Source organism: Aphis gossypii, chromosome 2 (genome assembly GCF_020184175.1).
Source record: "Aphis gossypii isolate Hap1 chromosome 2, ASM2018417v2, whole genome shotgun sequence".
In the NCBI taxonomy this organism is placed as follows: domain Eukaryota; kingdom Metazoa; phylum Arthropoda; class Insecta; order Hemiptera; family Aphididae; genus Aphis; species Aphis gossypii.
The window spans coordinates 70,574,598-70,594,863 of record NC_065531.1 but is presented as its reverse complement, the minus strand read 5'-3'; the positions used below and the strand labels follow the sequence as shown (position 1 = coordinate 70,594,863).

The window sequence follows — 20,266 nt, the reverse complement described above, 5'->3', positions numbered from 1 at the left end:
ACGAATTCTGCATTAAATCTTACTGATCAACTTTGACTACTCTGAAAACAGATTTTAAGCGAAGGAGGGGAGGTAGAACCTCATACAAGAATATCAGAAGCAATTGTTTTGGTTTAATTAATTAATAATAAAAATAAGTAAGTTGGTAACATTTTTGTTGACAGTGGAAAATTCACGCTTTGTCAAATACTGAAATTCGGTCGCGGTCGTATCCGGAGTTTCAGACGATAATGGCAGCGCACTCTACCGCCGTCGTTTTTAAACTTTCCGATGTGCATGCAAACGAAAAACAACGTCATCGCTTCTCACATTCGTCGCTAGATGCCGCTGTCCGTATTATAATTTTAAAAATGTATTTACTGAATATTTTGATTTTTAACGCGAACCGAAGAGAATGTTGTCATAACCATAAACCAATTGTCATGAATTTCCGCCATGACCAATTGCGAATGGCAATAAGGATGTTTTTTTTTTTTTGTAACCACAATAACCATCATTATTTTAAGAGACAATTCAATTTACAATCAGATAGTGATGACTATTTTAGTTTAACAGAAGCAGCTAAAAAAATCGACGTACCTATCCAATGGAAGAGATAATTGTAAGTACCTATTAGTAATATCACAAGAATAATCTTTTTACTTATTACTTATACCAGTTTTGTAAAACACTTGAGTAAAAGTATTCAAACAATTTTTAAGTACACAAATTGGTTGGTACAAACCTATTTTTAGTACCTAGGTACTTTTAAAAACAATACTTGGTACATAAACAAAGTATTTTAAATACCTACCTACTTTCATAAAGTATGTGTATTCAAAATCAAATATTAATTTTCTAATCCTTTATCTTTTAATTTAAATATTTTCATTTTTCAAATTGTTTTAAGTATAAAATGATTTATATTTTTTGCGACTATTACTCAACCAACACTTAAAGTTCCATAACGAAAAATGAAAGTAAGCAGATGACAAATATATTATTATATTATAGGTACCAAAAATACAAAATTATTATTATTTACTTTTATAATTCTTATTATTGTTACTTATAAACCAACTAGAAGCAGATTCTTAGAGAGCATCATTATATTTTTAAAGTTTCCTTTTATGATTTTAATTTTGTTCTTACAATTATTTTTTCATCATTTCTACCAATAACTTAATAATTCTGTTTTAAAGTTAAATAACCAAATCAAATAAAACTAATAACCAGTGATTCTTGTTATTGTTTTTCAATGTTTATTAAATAATAAGATTTTTAATCTCTCATTTCATTATTCTTATCAGTTTATAATAACAAATTAATAAAATCATATTTTAAGTAGGTATCTAACTTATATAGTTTTAATATGCAAAGTTTGGGACTTAAAGGAGTTTGTATATTTTTCAATAATCATTCAAAACATAGTTAATCAATAAAGAAATTTGTTCCATTTATAAACAACTTAATTAAAGTATAAATTATAAGAGTATAAGATGGAATACTCACTATATGAGCTGCTAATGAGATACAATTTACTTAAAAGTACTACAAATCTATATTGTATAGATAAATATTTAAAAACAAATTACATATTGAAATAAATTTAAGGGAAATTTTTTATTTTGTATATGTAGCTCATTTTATATTTTAAAAATGCATTTTTCACAAATCACATAATTTTTATTATACATTTTTTAGAAATTAGGAAAAATATTGATTACCTAAAATGATTAAAAAATACTCGATAATTTATCTAATGATCAACTAAATACATTAACTTAAATTAAACTAAAAAATAATAAATAAGATTATCACAATATAAATAGTATAATATTCTAGACTAGGTAAATGTTTTTTTTTTTTTTTTGTAAAAATTAATTTCTAAATGCTTTGGTTTATTAATTAGAAATAAAATATATTTAACTATTTTTGCATACATGGTAAATTTTAAGATATAAATGCATGTTTATTAAAGCACCAAGTTCATATATTACTTAAACAGTTAAATGTAACTAATACATTTATTATAAATTATTTTGTAAGTCCTCCTTTACCCACGGTGAAAATATCTATCTATGCCATTATAGTATAGGTACCTATAGAAAATGTTTTAATGAATAAGTTTATTATTGAATATTGAATTGGTATTAAATAAAATTATACACATTGTGGTTAGTAAATATTATATAGGGGCTACATTGTCTACCACAATATTATTTGTTAATTATTTCAACAAGGGCATATTATAATTATTTTCACATACCTATACAATTATAATAGATTTGGGTAATTTTTCACATAATACATAATAATTTTTTCAATGTATATATAAATATACTAAACAATTGATTTCTATTATTCCCAATAGAAGAGTATAAGGATTTAAAGTATAAAATACTTAAATAGAAATTAAAACATCAAATTAGGTAGTTATTATATAATGTATGTATTTTCTATTTTAGTTATTAATATGTAGATACATTTTAATTTCTCGTTTTAAAATCGTATTAAAAAAAAAGCATAATGCATAGAAATTTAATCAATATTTATTTTTTTATAATTGAAAATATTTTTTTTTTAAGTAACAAAAAAATCAAAAATATTTTACAATATTACTTAACTAGATATTATACATAAAAATATAAAATTAATTTGGTCTATGAAACCTGGTATCACACATAGTGTATTCAGTTGTTGGATTTGACTTAACTATAAACAAAAACTGGTCTTTTTATAGTATCTTTAAATATTCGTTTCAAACTTTCAACACAAACTTTTACACAATATTTGAGAATTCTGAAAAAAAAATTATTCATTTTCACATAAGTTTTGTTCTTAGGCAACAATATTCTAGCGAAATTCAAATAAGTAAAGACGTATTAACATTTAAGCTGTAGTAAAACGTTTTAAAAAATATAATTATTATTATGATATCTTACTCGACATTCACATTTAGTGCATTTTTTAGAAACCCAAGTTCGTCCTTCTCTGCGCCTCCTTTTAACTGTATCATCATAACAACCCCTGTTACTTGCTTTTGTCAAATGTCTGATTTCACGTCTTAATCTTTTGATGTCCAATTTAAGGCCATCAACTACTGACCTCAGACCTTCTAATTTTCCCTCAGTCACGTTCATTACTTTAGCCAATGCATCTTTAGACCTCAGTTCTTCCATTTCTTTAGATGCATTTTCTCCTGGACAATCTAAAAAAAATATGTTTTTATAAAAACTATTGCAAGGCATGTAATATTAGTATAATATTATCTTATGTATATACCTCCATTGCATTCAAACCAAAGTCTTAGGTCAATACTTGGAATCGATTTACATGGTAATAACTTGGGTGATTGCAATTCTGGTAATTTGAATACATCTCTAGACATTAGAGTGATATTGTCCCCATTATCACAGAGAACTCTAGCTAGTGACGCTTGTTTGATTTGTGTGAGTTTTGCTGGACTGAAAGTTGAAGGGTTTTCGTACCAAAATCTACAATAAAAAAAAAAAAAAAAAATGTCAAGAAATGTATACACGCAAACAATTTTATCAAACTAGCTCACCTGTCACCGTTTCTTAAGTTTTTAAACTGTTCTATCAATAAACATTGAAACAGCGGACCAACTTTACCCCCGGCTACTTGGTCTTCGAGAATTCCGCCGACCCAAACATCGATATTACCTGATAGAAAGAAAAGAACAGGTATAATGGCATTCGAAAGTAAAAGTCAAATGTAGCTTACCAGGGTGGCCATACAGTTCCTTGAGCTTATTTCTTACTTCATCATCACTGATTTCGTTTTTGAGATCATCGAAACTTTCAGCTTTTGACATGTTACACACTGTTCTCCATTCGGTATAACCAGGAATGCCATGGTCTCTGCTACGTTGTATGTTCATCGCCGCTAAATCTAATGATACAGCGTGAGCTGATGTGAACAAATGATCGGTTAATTGATCATTCAGGTTCTGTTTAGGCATTTTTCTTTTAGCGGGTACAGCGAAAAATCCGCGCATTAACGGATCTGTGCCACCTTCGTCGGACAAACGCCATGGTGTGAAAAACGCTTTCCCTAGGGATAAGTCTCCCTGTATACGATAATTGATTTTTTCAAAGTTTCATTTCAATGCTATTGAACAAATTCTACAAAATTAAGTATCATTACCTGAGGAATAGTAGTGAAGTTATCGTCGAGTCGGGTCAAAACCGGATTAATTATGGAATGACCAAATCTAAGGGCAGCTGTGGCAAACACATTGGATATAGATGGATTTAAGGTTGGGTCGTATCCTTGATATTGGCCTAACATATCCATTCCCTTAGGTCCGAGTACATAGGGCAACCAGTGCTTAAAGGTTATATGTTGCAATTCCGCACCAACGATTTTCCGTGCTTCGTGGAACAAGACATCTCCTTCCCAATGCGGATTTATTGTGCGTAATTCTCTGGCAATACGATTGTGTTCTCTGATCCAAATCGTATGCATGGCCAATAAACCCACCTAAAATATTAATTTATTTGTTTTTTGGTGACGTTTGATAATTCTTAATGTCTTTTTCTAAATCCTAGTCAAATGATATTACCTGTTCATTTGCTCGAATATCACCAGCCAAATAACATCCCGTATCGCTCTCTGTTAAGTCTCTTCGACAGTCCACTTCATCGGCTCCGGCTATTGGTAACATTTCTTTACCGAAATTTGAAGATATGCCTCCTCGCATCAGACCAAAACCAGTTTGAACTTCTCGTAGTATAAACGAACGATCGTTTGTAAATCCATAGATCTTTAAAACACATTCGGAATATAGTTAAAGAGCATGTTATATTGTATCTGTTAATACTATTCTTTGCAACCATACTTGTGAACCATCGATAAAGGCCGTCAATTGGTTGATTTGTTCTCTAGGCTGTAACTTATCAAAGAACACGGATGTCGTATCGGTGCCACATATGGAACTGCTTCGAATGAAATCCATACATCTCCGATTTTTGATACGGTCATCGTTTGGTGGTACATCCATCGGAAAACATGGAAAAGAATAAGCACATGTTTTCTTACAGTCCAAACCTAAAAATATAAAATAGACACTTATGGGTATGGCATTAATTTATCAGTAACAGCCAACAGATTACTGCAGTTGAAAACTTCTATGTTTATTACTAATTTTTACAAACCTTCCCAACTCTCTTTGGTGGTCGACGGTATAGCATGATCCAAGTCGTGGTCCAAAAATTGACCCCATTGCATTACCATGTGTGTGATTTCTTCGTCAGAAGTGATTTCGTTCGTGCGAATAATAGACGTCGACACAAGTCTGGCACCGGGCTTTTCGAAGCCGTAATACTTCATACCTTTAGTCCAGCCTATAAAACATACAACATTGGTTATTTAACTGAAACAAGTATTTTTCATGCGTTTTCATTATTGTTTTATATTATAGGTTTCACCTATCGGCGTGTTGAATCCATTTTCGTATATTGGCTTCAAAATTCGCCTAAATTGCGTATGCGACGATCCCCATAACGGATTTTGTAAATTATTACAAGTGCCGTCTATAGTCCGATATTTGGTGTGGAAACACATGTCGCTACAGTTGGGCTTCGTTTGGTATTTCAGACATCCGGATAGATTAGCAATCAAGTCCAACTGTTCCACTGACAATAAGTCTCTATAAGAAAAATCTAAAGAACAGAAATAAATTATATTTATTTTATTTTCAATTCCGTATATAAACATTTATATGAAAAATAATTAATCGATAATTATTACTTTCTGTCAAATTAACCTTGAGTCCGGCTTGTACGTGTTTTCGGACGTTTGCTAAAGTCCTTTCGAAAATATCTGCCGATTTGGCCACATCTCTGGCAACCACGTCTGGAAATCTAGACATTCTCATCAACTTTTCCGGGTTCATGATTTTGTCATCGGAGCCGAACAAAGAATTAATCGTAGCGTTTACCGCTCTATCGACTTCCAAACTGGCTTCGTGGAATGCCAAATTAACAAAACGGTCGCCGGGAGATTGTTCCAATACATCGCCTGTATGGAAATCGAATTACTATTATTTTGACAAAAACCACAATTAATAATTATAGGTATAGTAAAAATTATTACAAGTATATAATGTATTAACTTATTAAATAATTGTAAATTTAAAGTTGTTATTATACAACATGAATGACCACATCCTTTTTGATAAAAGTCTAGTAAGATAAGATAATACGTTAATCCTTTTCCTTCGGATATCAACTTTTTAGTCAGTGTAATTAGTATATGATTAATATTAATACTACATTTGTTAAAATTGTTTAGACAATAAAATTTATTATTACTTATATAAAAAAGGTCGGTATTTGGTAATAAATAATAATATCTGTATAATTTTAAATAAATTTACATGATATGTAAAATAGTAATTGTTTGACAGTAATTGAAAACATTGTTCTAAATGTTCATCCGGAAGTGTATTCGGTATCGAAACAGTATAATACATTTTTGATTTTTTTTATATATAAATGAATAAATGTGTTACAAGTTAAGTATCTACTTAATTGTATTATACTTTAAAATCATCAGCGATCACTGTCTCTGATAAATACTATTAATTTAGTGTATTGAAATTATTAAATACCTATATAAATATATAGCAGTGTAGTAACAAAAATTTGCGATGCATAATAAGTAATTACCTAGAACCGCAACTGTGCCTCTAGCTGACTCTTGTCCGTGTATATTCTTGGCTGTGCACTCGTACACACCAGAATTAGCGAAAGATATGTTGAACAAGCGTAAACTCCCAATGCTGTTGATTCTATAATCCGTTCAATTAATTATTATAATTAAATTTACTCACTATTAATTTAATAAAAATCTAACTCATTTGCATGCTTTTTCTTGGTTTTTTAGATTCTAAGTGAAACAATGAATGTAGTAATTCTACAATAATATTTTTTTTTTTTTTTTTTTTTTATCTCTGTAAACATTTTTGGGGGCTCTAAAAATGCTTCCATAATTCCATTATAAAAAGTAGAAGTAAATTTCTAGTAAAAAATTAGATTTAATGTTACTTTGGAAGGTCAAAAGTAAAAAATACTTAGAACTAAATTTTATAATCTGGAAAAATGAACAAAACCGATTTTGTTTTTTTTTTTAATACAACTCAAAAACGAATAACGAAATTTTTCATTTAAACGGTTTTAATTATTTTGTTGTAATTCAAAAACATAATTTGTGGTAACTTAAAATTTTTATACGTATATTATATTTTTAGTATGAATTTTACTACATAATACGCAATTAATATTTTTATTTATTTTAAAATATTATCTATTTTTACTATAAACATACTTTTGCTGTTTTACGAAATTATTGGACATCTATTATAAAATAAAATAATTTATTTATAACTTTCACTAACTTATGGTTTTGATCTTGAACGAGATCAACACCATCTTTTGTCCAAGTAATATTTGGCGTGGGATCTCCATCAGCTTTACAAGGCACTTCGATGCTCGTTCTTTGTGGGGCTTCCATATCGAACGGCTTTATCAAAAGCTTTGGACGTCTGGGACCGTATCCTCTGACCTTTATTTCGATGTTGCTCTCGGCCGACCCGACCAAATTTTGAGCCAAACACGTAAACATACCCTTGTCGCCGTCTTTCACGTGTTCAATACGCAATGTCGTTCCTAAAACATTAGAAAACGTGGATAGGAATCAATAACAATATAATATTAGTCTTAGGTTATATATTTTAAAAAGAAAATAAAGATATATTATAATAAATACTTTCGTTATGGAACGATGTCCTCGGACCCGGCGTGGCCGAACGGCCGTCTTTGAACCAGGTTACAACAGGTTTCGGATAGCCCTCGACCAGACATTGGAGTTCAACAGTAGCACCAGTCTTCACAGTTATATCACGAGAAGCGCTAACAATGACTGGCGGAGCTGAGTGCGACAAATATAGGAAAAAAAATTGTTAAGGCCATTTTAGTAAATTTTCAATTTTTTTTTAGTCTGTCTTCTATTTGTCTACATTATTGCAATTTACCAAAATGTTATTTTCAACTGTAATAATCTTATAATAATACTAAAAACTTTAAATTAAAATACATTCATCACTTCGTTCAGAATATAAAAAAAACACTGTTGCATATAATTATAAAAAAATATTTTGGCAAAAATTATTTATAAAAAAGAGGTCACAGAGTTAGGAGAAGTGTATATTGTATAATAACAACATACAAATTAAGATATTAAGTAGAAGGCAAATCTACAACATACCAAATATATAATTAAATAATATCAGATTATTTGGATAATATAATAAAAAATTATTATTATTATTATTATTATTGTAATATTATTAATACACATTAAATAGGTTTCTGTATAATCTATGTATTTATTTACAAATTATTGAACTTATATTTCAAAACAAAAAAATTATTATATTTTATAAATAGAACTGAACTTCTAAAAATATTTTGATACATTCCATAATAACTAAGAGACAGCCAAATTAAAAATCATACGAATTTTAAAACTCATATTATAAAATAGATACGAGTATATTATACAGGATATTACCGTTTACGTTAACCATCGCTTCGGAAGATACTCTCCCCAGATAATTGGACGCAATGCATTTATAATGACCGACGTCCGTTCTTTCCACTTTCGATATAATCAATGTATTGTTTTGTAGTACCTACAGTTAGTAATAGATGTAATATGGATTAACATTTTAATCAATAGCACTAAGTTTTAAATACATTTTGAAAATGTACTAAGTATTATAAAGAAAAATAAACGAAAAAAGTCAACTCGTGATAATACGAGTATATCATAAAAAAGGGGTACCTATATTTGACTATTCTTCGTCATTCAATAAGTCACTGTAATGGATATTTTAAATTTAAATTCGATGATACATCATTATGTATGTTTGTGAATTGTTAATAATATAACTAATTTGAAAAAAATCGACAACATTTTAATTTCATAGTTTCAAACGCTCAGGTATAATAAAGATTGTACCTATGTAATTTCGATATTTTTAAATCGTTATATAAAAACAATTTATAAGAAATCTTGTATTAATTTTTAATAACTGTCTATAGACATTTTAGAAAAAAAGTAAATATTTTTTTAACAGCAGTATGCGATTGTATGCAAAACAATTTGTCACCGGGTTACCGAACGATCAAAGTGTGTATGAAAAATCGTACCCGGACTCTTTGGTCAAATTCTAGATTGATGTCGTCTTTGGCCCACGTTACTGATGGTTCAGGAACTCCAATGGCTTCACACGCGAGTCGCAACTGATCGTCTACCGACACCGTCGTGTGGCCCGGTTCTACGATTATTTCCGGAGGCGCTGTATGTACAATAATACACAAAACACATAGGTACGTCAAATTCATCACATTATATATACGTATTATAACAATTCATTCCAGACAACAGTCAAACAATAATAATCCATTACGGAAAAAAGCACTTACAGCCAGCTGGCGCATTGGATTCTAATATTATTTTGGCTGGTCGTGACTTCAACTCGACGTTTTCTTTTTTCACCATGCATTCGTATGTACCAACGTCTTTTAACGATGCGGATTTGATCATAAGCCCGTCGTTGGTCATCGAATACCTCGAATCGCTCATATCAATCTCGTTACTGTTCACGTCCAACATAATATACAATATAATATATAGGAACATTAAATAAAATAATATCGCATTGTATTGTATAATATGTTTTTGATTTCAATACTTAGTCTCGTTTAAGTCTTACTTATCGCGAGTCCAAATCGTTTTCACGTTCTGGCTGCCTTCCACTTTGCACGTGAAAAACGCCGAACCTCCGAATGACACAGTCACGTCATTGGGTTCTTCTTTAAACCGCAACTCGTCTTAAATTCCAAAACGTACAATATAAATACATCGATATTTTAGGTTATATAAGTAGATTAAAACGTATATTACATTATACAAAACTTATAGTTTTAATTAACCGATTACTCACTGCAATGAAAATCATTTTCGGTCATATTCATCAACGATTTTCCACTCATTTCGATAGGAAACTGACACGTAGCAGCGAACTGACCGGATTCTTCTCCCGAGTTGTAACTTTTCTTCAGCACGTTTACCAGCCACAAAATATCGCAATCACACGTCAACAGGTTGCTGTCAAGCCGTCTATAATAAAAACCATTATTGTTTCGTTTAGACACATAGTTAAAACAATGAAAGTATAAAAATGAATAATAACAATTGTCAGTTATTGTTATTATTTATGTTGTACACAGCCAACTTACAAACGAGCCAATGATGTTAACGAATCGAATGTACCCGGTGGAATCTTTCTTATCCTGTTGTTGTGTAAAAATCTATTTAAAAATATAAAATTGCATTATTTTACTAGGCTACATACATAATATATGTACGACCACAATAAAAATGTACTTAATGTTACTTACAGTCTTTCCAGTTTTGTAAGTCCCTGAAACATTTCCACATTGAGCTTATGAATTTTGTTGAAATGCAAGTATAACTGTTCTAAATTTGTTAAGTTATTAAAAACCCTAGACTCGATGTTTTCAATTTTGTTTTTATACAAATATCTAATAAATAAATAATTTATTATAAAACAATGGTGCACACATCATATATTAACAATATTTGTTAATTTATATTCTTACAATAATCGAAGCTTCGAAAGATTTGCAAATGCGCCATTTTTCAGATCATTTATATTATTGTTGTTCAACAGTCTGAAAATATGTTTAACTTTTGATTATATTTAATTTTTAATTATGACTTTAATGTATATATAATAAAATTACTCACAAAGTGTCCAACTCTGTCAGATGAGCTAATGTTTTCGGTTCGATATCCTTTATTCTACTAAATCTCAGGTCCCTAGAAGACATACATTAATTTAACTATTATTAAACAAAATTTAAGATTTAATATATAATAGGTACCTATTATTAGCACTCCTGTTATGTAAATTATTTTACTTGTTTTACAATTTGTCACGTACTCACATGTATACAAAGATCGACTATAAATCGTGTAATATGTAATACCAGTATAATGATTTTTATTAATATCGAACCCAACACATGATTATATTATGACTGTAGTTATTATAAAAATAATTGTTTTCAAACTATACGTATATGTTGTTAATTTTGAGATTTCAAAGGTTATACACAATATGTACAGTGTATGTGACGCCATAACCACAAATTAATTTTGTCAAATGATAATTAACGTTATGCAGGCCACTGACTTAACAACGTGAGAACAGTTTTATATTATCGATACTGAAATATAATATTATACAGAACACGTCTAATTTTGACCAAAAACAGTGATTGTCTAAATAACACGTCAATGCAGACCCAAGAAGTTATTAACACCAAAAAGTAAATTCGACTTAACGGATGTAAGCTGCAGTTATAATAATTTAATAAATAGGTATGTGTTCATACATATATATGTTTTAATATAAAAATGTTATTAAATAATGTCAATTATATTTTTATACTTTCTAAATATTATTTTTAGGTATTTTAAACAATTTCAAGATACTTATTCAAAGTTCTCATTAAATTGTAAATTGTAGACTACCTTTGACTTCCATATGAGTTTTCTCAGTAAGATCTAGTACCTAACTTCTTAAAGATATTAGTTATAAATAGAGTAAAATAATAAAACAAAATATTACATGCTTTAATGAGCAAGTATTAATTAATAGTGCTTTATGCACTTAAATTTCAACATTTTGAATAATTGGCAATTTGAAATAATTTATTTTTAAATAAATGTTTTACATAAAAATGATTTATTTAGAAAACAAATCATTCAAATTGAACCCTTATTTAAGCATAATATAAATAATTAAAATATAATGTTTATTATAGGTAAGCATAATTGTCGTCAATTTGATGGTTTATTAAATTTGATCTATCCGCTCTTTGACAGGTATAATACCTAATTGAATACAAATATTGATCAAATTCAATTCATTATTTTACAGTTGTAAAAAACACGATATTGCGTGTGTTAAATTTACAGTTGATGTGGTACGAATGTGCTGCAATTGAGAAAAAAATTATATAGTAATGTATAGTATTTTATTATTATATTATAGTTCTATGGACTGAAACAAAACTACGAAACTGAACGCGGCGAGAGGAGAAAATCGATTAAGTCGGAGGTACACATGTATATGGATCTCGTTCTTACCGCAGTCCATTGTGTTTCTCCGGCGTATCCCGATGATGAGCGAAACACACACATGTGGCATACACGTGGTTGTCAGAGTATAATAATATGTAATAAACTTACACCCGATTCGTCGAGTTTGACGACGTCAGGCCGCCGATAGTCATAATAAACGTCGGCGGACATATTATGTAGGTATATATTATGTATGACGAAACTTGTATCGTATATCGTGTGCTTGTATAATGATATTCGTTTATCTTTAATTGTTTGATTTGAATCTTTTTGACGGAAGAGCAACGGACCAGTAGCTCACGGTAGACCGCCGCAGCCGTTGGACCGCCGCCAGCTATGATAATATACGAAGTGATTCACCAAGTACATTATACTCGCCCTATATATTTTTTCTTCAATACTGCGATTATTAAAAATCTTAAAGACCATATTTTTAAATTCTTGAGGTTTGGTATAGGTACTAGATATTTATGCTCAATGAGGAATGTACAAATTTCCTGTGTGGAAATGCAAACTTATATTTTTTCAAAAGATTACCCACTAAATAATTTGCAGTCAGTAAAAAAGGGAATTCTCATTTTAAAAACAGAAATTTAAACCATGACAACGAAAATTCCTTAAGCAGTACAAAAAATTTCAAAAATTTGAAAATATGTCTAGTGAAGTATAATTAAAAATTCCAGAAATCAACATTTGAATAAATTTATTAGTTATAAAAAAAAAAATTGGCGTAAGCACTAAGCATGCTTGTTGAATAACTTTGTATCATATTATATTATTATTCTACAATATTATAGACATAGCAATGATAATATCGTCGTCGTAGTATAGTCATCGACGAGGCTGTCTTCTGCAGCTGTGCTCCTCTCCCGTCACGACTCTATTACTTATTACACCCACACGTGCCGCCCCGTAAAATAATATTATCATATTTTATTATAATTATCTAGAATTCTAGAGCCATACAAAAACTATATAATGATAATATTATGTGTGCCGCGCATCAGCAGCATGAACCCAAGTTTGTACGGTAATTAATAACGAGATGTGTGCGTGCATGGAAATACGATATATGTAATATTATTAATTATTATACACATATTATGTATAATGTGTACGCCATGCATTTCATGATCATTATACGTATGTTCCGTATGCGTGGATATCTTATATGCATAATGTTAATAATATGCCTCTAACCGGCTGAATCTTCTTTTCCACTCTTTTTCAACAGGTATTATATAGACGAGCGTATTTGGGTTGGGTACCTACTCATATAATATGCTGTGCAATGTTATGTGGAATTTAAGTAAAATAATTTGAATTTTTGACCTTGACCTTGCTTGCCAGGGATCTGGGGATAGGAAACTACCTTGAGTATTTTTAAAAACTAAAATTTCGCATATTTCCAATCTTAATTACCTCCTATTGATTTTTTTTTACTGGTGATTCATTTTATTTTGATTAATAATCCCATGAATTGCAATTCTAATCGAACAATATTATTTGAACATAAGATTGTAGTGTTCATGTGTATTTTGTTCATAATATCGATGAAATAATATGACAAGGAATTCCACAAAATTATTAATTAAACCATACATATATGTATGGTTTATGACTTTAATGCTTAAAGGTTATGTTTTAAAATATTTTTGAACAAGTATTTTCATCAACAGTATAAGTACAACATATACCTAAATTATATTTTCATGTAGAGCAGTGGTTTTCAAACAATATAGGTGCCGTGGCAGTGTGGCACATTGCAGGTGCCATGAGCATTCACTAGTTGTGCTTCAGTTTTTTGAAATTTTTTTTTCATAAATGACCAATGGCATTGAATTTTGATGTACAAAAATAGATGCGCAATCTCCAACTACCTATCAAGCGCATATTTTTAATTAAATGATTAAAAACAACTTTATTCATATCAATCATATCTAATTTGGTGCAAAAAAAGGTCAGTGTGCCGTTTTAAATAAAAATTTAAAATCACTGTCGTATAGAGTATTATGTAAGTGTTAATAAAGTATCATATTTTATAGTCATTAATCTGAGTATGTTCTGCGTGCCTAGTATTGTTCCTACTTCCTAACACTGTTCTGTAGTATTATAATTAATAACAGTTATTTTTTAATGTTGCTTTTAAATATTTCAGGATTCAGTTAACTTCTGACGTCGATAGCTTAAAATTAATTTTGAAATAATAAATAAATATTAATTAAAATAAATCTTTGAAAAATGTATAGTGTGCACAGAAAATAATAATACACGTAATGGCGGGAAGTTTCTATGATTATTATTTTTTGGATTATAATAAAGTAATTAAAAAAACCGTTAAACCTACGTTTATTAAAATATGCATCTTTTTCATAATGTATTAACTTCAAACTTCTAATAAAAAAAAAAAATAGTTTCTTTGTAGATAATTTATTAAAATTGTTTTTAAAACAATAAAGAACTTTTTATTACATTTAAAATCTTTTTAACTCGAAAAATATTTCCCTTTCCCCTAATCAATGAACTTGTCAATATTTGTTACCGCTATTACGTAGCGTACCTATTGTGTTTTTTACGTCCTCTGCTTATACAGTATACAGTTTAAATTTACACTAACATAATATTATACTTAACGGTAATCGATAATTACACTTTTTTTTTTTAATATTTATACTGACTAGTTCGAACTTCTAGTCAAAATTTATGTTTCAAAAATCATTATCTAAAAATATTTATCGCAAGCCGGACAGGAACTATACTATTCTGTAGCAACGATTGATATATTAGACTGGAACACAAGTCGCAGAATTTAAACGATCGGATATTTGATTTGTGCGATACCGCATCACATAGGTAATGTAATCGAAACACTGCGTACCTATTATCTACCTCGTATTTTACGAACTACTCAAAGTTTTTTTTATTATTATTATAACTGGTTTTTTTCATAATTCAAAATGTAGACGGTCCATAAAACGCATCAACATAATCGTCGCACACCTCCGCTTAGTCGGCGGCTCATAAGACGAATTTTTCAATATAGCCATATAGGTCTAAGAATAAACTGGTAAGTAGGATGGATGAGAATACATGTAAATTGCATTACAATATTTACACACGTGCGCATTATATATCACGTGCTATAAATTATTATTATGATTTTTTAAGCCTCCGTGAAAATGTGGACTTGGTAGAATATATAGCGCGAACGTGACTGCAGGAAGAATGGTCTGAAATCACGAACGTCGATGAAAATATTGTTGTCGAATTCAAACACGCGGTCAGTGCGATATATTAATATATTATTTATAAATATACACACACAAACATTCATATATAACAATTGAGTATAAGATATTATTACGATCGTATATACGTTTATTGGGACATTAAAAACATACAGTTTAATACTACGATACCTTAAACGGCTAAAACTATAATACTGTAATGGGATAGCGCGTGGAAATGACCTGACGTCCATTACTCGCACGATTTTTTAATTGCTTTTCGTCGTTCGGAGATGTCAAATGGTTTCTACTTTTCTTAATATTTATATATATTATACGAAAACAGAAAAATATCGATTTAAGAATGAGAGATAACTAAACGAGTCTATTTACGCATCGTGTATAATTATTAGTAGTTTTTTAGACAAGGGCCCCCACCCGTTCTTTACAATCAAAAAGGTATATTTTTTTTTTTTGTCTAACTATATCATCCGCCAGCCACATTCTCTGAAATTTATGTTCCATTTAGCATTTGAGCACTAGTTGAACATTCTATCTGCAATTTATTAATTTTCTATCTATCCTTTTTTTACACTGTGCCCCATCTTTTTTTTATTTTTTGCTACTTTTAGGAAATTAAAAATATTATTTTATTGAAATAGATAATACTAAAACAAAAACACACTCTTACGTGACATTATATTACATCATAAAATTGATAGGTACACGGTCAAAACGAAAAAATATTAAAAATAACGTTTTGAACTTTAAAAAACAAAAAAAAAAAATAGTGCATAAAAGTAACTCATACAATGTGATATTATTGTATATTTGTATTCTTATATAAGCAATAAACTTCAAGTGGATCATCATCATCGATCACCCACCTCATATCAAATATTATTCTATACGCATCTATTAATGCGAACAAACACATTTGTTTAAATATAAAATGTATCTATAAACTTAGTATTTTTTTTCTAGTACTTGTTACAATCGGATCATTTTTAGGAATTTTATTAGATGAATAAATTAATAATTATTATATTAAAATCAACATAGCTCACAAATATTTAAAGTTTAAACCTGTTATACCATTATCCAGAATTTATCCTTAATACACAAATTTAAATAACTCAAATACTATTCTCTTACATTTTTTTATTTAGAATTTAAATACCTACATCAACGTTTTCGAAAATTTCAAATGAAAAATTTGAATAAATACATAATTAAAAAAAAGTTATAAATAAATAATGAGCGTGGTTAATAAATCCCTCTGTATAATAGCGATAGAGGCCTGAGATTGTCAGCAAAGTGTAAATTAATTTAAATATTATAATGATTTAAGTATTTTTATTTTTAGACAACGGTTTATATTATATTATTATATATTCCAACGGCTGCAGCTATTTTTCTATTCTAGATCGTGAACGTGTTAAGTTTTCGCGGAGGTAACGTAATATTATTTTATTAAAAATAAAATTTATCATTCATTTTATGTGGGGCGGATCTTTCCAAATGCAACATAGTATATACATAATAACAGCGCTTATTATTTATATAATACAAACTATGTTATTATTTTATTTTGATATACTTACATTTCCTGTATAATCCGCCAATAAATTGTTTGTATTTAAATATCTTACACATTTATATCAATTCAAAGTATATAATAGGTACACCTTTTTAGAGCATCACACTTTTATTTTTAACGACCTAACTGCCACAGTACCATGGCAATCTACTTATTAAATAGTTTTACTACATTATATAATATTATAATTTATAGAATAGTCTCTCAAAAGCAAAAGAGTGGCGCCATCGGAAGTAGATATTTAAGTGTACACCCAGTACGTATACAAAATCTCCCCTGGAGGGTATATTATATGTTTATAATTACTTCATTTAATTATCATCTCAATCGTTTAATAGTACAATATTATAATAGCCTCAAATTTAGATTGAAGATAAGAATAATGTATAATAATGTATCGTTGTACATAATTTACTCATGGTTTAAAATAAAAAAAAAATAAATGAATACCTAAACGAAAACTTGAAAACCAACAAAAAAACTTTACACATCAAATAATCACCACTATAGTCTATAAGTAGTATGAAATATTAAATAGGTGCCTATACATATATAATACCTATATAAAATAAAAATAATCTTTGTAGTTTGTTTGAATTAACAACCTACCTAACATTAACATCGTTACCAAAGACGTAAAATATAAACAAACTACAATAAACGCGTTTTATTCCTTCCGTGTTGTTAGATGTAAATTTTTTTCATTTAAAGCCCAGTGTAAAATTATCTATACATGTTCTTTGCACAGTGTTGAATCTGAAAGATTAATTTTTTTAAATAATATATTATAACTTAACAGATATGAGTTATACAAACAACATCCTGTAAAGTTAGTCTGTTATTTTTTCTTGCTTTTATTTCCCATTTGTACGGGCTTAGAAGTGCGTATATTATAATATAATTTTATTAATATTATAATATCCTTAAAAAGATAATTGTTTTAAAAATAATTTAAATTAGTAATAATAATATAATAATATCAATTTTATATCAAATAAATATTTTAAAAAGTAATACTTTTGATAAGGTGTTAATAAAATATTTAATTTTGAAAACGTCAAGCAGACGCTGAGTACGATTTAGCAGCCAAAATTTGGTCAATGGGGTGTAATACTCGAGAACCAACTCAGCAATAACAGTACCCATAAACGCCCCATTTTCAATATACACAACATCAAAATAAGAGTTTAACTAAATCATTTTTAGTATACTTATATATTTGTTCAGGATAAACAGGACACGGTCCGTTTTTGTGTACCTATTTTTTTTCTTCCGCCCGGCGTAAAATTAAGCGATTGCCTCGGGTCCTGCGGACGTGAAAAACAACGTATCGAAACACGCACGTAACCGGTCGTTAATAAATTACATAGGACCCAACGAACATCCGATCTAGAACCTTTTTTTCGATACAATATATAGACGCGATCGCGCACACTAATCGGCCTGTATCATAATACGTATATTATATATATTAGTATAATATAGTTCGGCACTTCGGCGCGTTGAGTAAACCCTCCGAGCTAAGATAATATTATTTTTTACGCGGACACCCGTAACTATATATATTAATAATATAATAAATAACAATATAATATTTACACGGTCTGACGATTTTCATCCGTCGGACGTCTCATTTACGAGACCGTGTTAAACACACATACTAATATTTGATATATAATATATATCTGTATATATTGTATAAACGATTACGATAATAAATATAATAACATACCAGTGTAATATATATTTATGTATGGTATAATATACACACATTATACATTGCGCGTTTTCGTACTTCTAATATGATAATGAGTATCAGAGTACGTATAAAGTTATACATGCGGCACTATAGCTGTCCCGATGAAAATAATGAGTTAATATTATCGTGATTTATTAGACTAGGTACCTCTCATCACCGACGATTTTCGGTATACAAACATACTTCGACGACGCCACCGTGAATCGGCTATAACCGTAGGCTTTTAGAATTAAGAGCAATCATAGATATAAAATTATAAAAACCTATATCATTAAATATGAAATATAACATTTTGGAAAGTATACTATAATAATATATTATATTAATGTTTTTAAATATTATTAATACTATTAAATAATATGTATTTGTTTTATACGAACTTCAAAATTAAATGTTACAAAATAAATTTAACATAGATAATAGAAAACATTATGTGTAATATGAGATACCCTCAAAATGTCTTCGTCTTTTTTTTTTATATATATAAAGCGTTTTACTTATTAAAAATTGTCTTACCGGAGTTTTTTAATGGATTTAATAGCTGCTGTTTAATCCGTCATATTTCTGTGTCGTTTCAGTTTGAAATCGATATCCCGATATTAAAAACTTACTATCAAAAATGTACCATCTTTCGGCTGGAGTTAAACCGTTTAACGAAGTGTTTTTAGTCAAGAACGAACGGGCCAACAAAATTAACTTCCTACTCATACGCCTATGCAGAGATAATATAATATGGACACCGCCTATATTGGCTATATTACAAAAGGAGACTAATTATACTATGTGTCGTATAGTAACTACAGCCAAATTATTGTAGGTAAATACAAAATTATAATTATAATTATTATTATTCTTGTTGTTATTGTTATTATTATTTTGATAGATTTATCATATTAAATAATGATATTATATGATCTAACAGCCTCAATAGTAGTAATGTACTATTGTTTTTGTATCGTACAGCTACGACGACACAACAACGGAACGTTCGCAAAATTCCAATACACAGATATAATATATATAGTACGAAACCAGATACGGGGTTTCCAGTACTCGTGAAAACCTATAGCTTTAATTATTTAATTTATATTAAATATTTAAATCGTTATTGTAATGAAACGCGTGTAGTCTTCGCGTGAGTCTTGATCTCGAAAAACACCTATTTTGATAATTTGATATGTTACGCATATATACACATAAGTAGTGATAGTTGGAAGATGGTTGTTACTAGAGGAATATAAATGTTGGGTAAGCGCTGAGCCTAACTTAAGAAAGGCGTGCGCCTACGATCACATATAATTTTCGAAATTTCACTATAATCATATCGTCATAATGCCACGAGATGATTGATACACCAGTGCCCAATAATCTTAAAAATATTGTTAAGTATCAAAGCAAGTATTTTGAAGAACGAAATTTATTAGTGTTTTTACAATT

General features: G+C 29.0%; 1 protein-coding gene and 2 long non-coding RNA genes across 3 annotated transcripts in view; 2 read left to right on the top strand and 1 right to left on the bottom strand.

Annotated features, from left to right (window-relative positions):
- Positions 1-383: 383 nt before the first annotated feature.
- LOC126549734 (uncharacterized) lies at positions 384-12,228 on the top strand. The gene is made up of 5 exons (XR_007603848.1): positions 384-601; positions 9,146-9,398; positions 11,282-11,657; positions 11,925-12,086; positions 12,155-12,228. It is a non-coding gene; the product is annotated as an uncharacterized LOC126549734 (long non-coding RNA).
- The window catches only part of LOC114123324 (peroxidasin), a 28,033-nt gene continuing 10,280 nt past the window's right edge, over positions 2,514-20,266 (bottom strand). Inside the window, exons 2-24 of the mRNA XM_027986257.2 lie at positions 10,843-10,914; positions 10,695-10,766; positions 10,473-10,616; positions 10,311-10,382; positions 10,016-10,191; positions 9,785-9,902; positions 9,495-9,667; positions 9,219-9,367; positions 8,578-8,698; positions 7,774-7,935; positions 7,403-7,673; positions 6,675-6,796; positions 5,755-6,024; positions 5,433-5,666; positions 5,160-5,348; positions 4,844-5,052; positions 4,568-4,768; positions 4,150-4,485; positions 3,727-4,072; positions 3,548-3,665; positions 3,265-3,476; positions 2,925-3,190; positions 2,514-2,781 (exon numbers count right to left, since the gene is read on the bottom strand). Of these exons, the coding sequence (XP_027842058.2) occupies positions 2,749-2,781; positions 2,925-3,190; positions 3,265-3,476; positions 3,548-3,665; positions 3,727-4,072; positions 4,150-4,485; positions 4,568-4,768; positions 4,844-5,052; positions 5,160-5,348; positions 5,433-5,666; positions 5,755-6,024; positions 6,675-6,796; positions 7,403-7,673; positions 7,774-7,935; positions 8,578-8,698; positions 9,219-9,367; positions 9,495-9,667; positions 9,785-9,902; positions 10,016-10,191; positions 10,311-10,382; positions 10,473-10,616; positions 10,695-10,766; positions 10,843-10,914 (4,066 nt within the window). The 3' untranslated portion in view covers positions 2,514-2,748. The remainder of the gene's footprint in view (positions 2,782-2,924; positions 3,191-3,264; positions 3,477-3,547; positions 3,666-3,726; positions 4,073-4,149; positions 4,486-4,567; positions 4,769-4,843; positions 5,053-5,159; positions 5,349-5,432; positions 5,667-5,754; positions 6,025-6,674; positions 6,797-7,402; positions 7,674-7,773; positions 7,936-8,577; positions 8,699-9,218; positions 9,368-9,494; positions 9,668-9,784; positions 9,903-10,015; positions 10,192-10,310; positions 10,383-10,472; positions 10,617-10,694; positions 10,767-10,842; positions 10,915-20,266) is intronic.
- On the top strand, positions 14,953-19,552 carry LOC114123329 (uncharacterized). The gene is made up of 4 exons (XR_003592340.2): positions 14,953-15,096; positions 15,207-15,310; positions 15,412-15,523; positions 19,408-19,552. It is a non-coding gene; the product is annotated as an uncharacterized LOC114123329 (long non-coding RNA).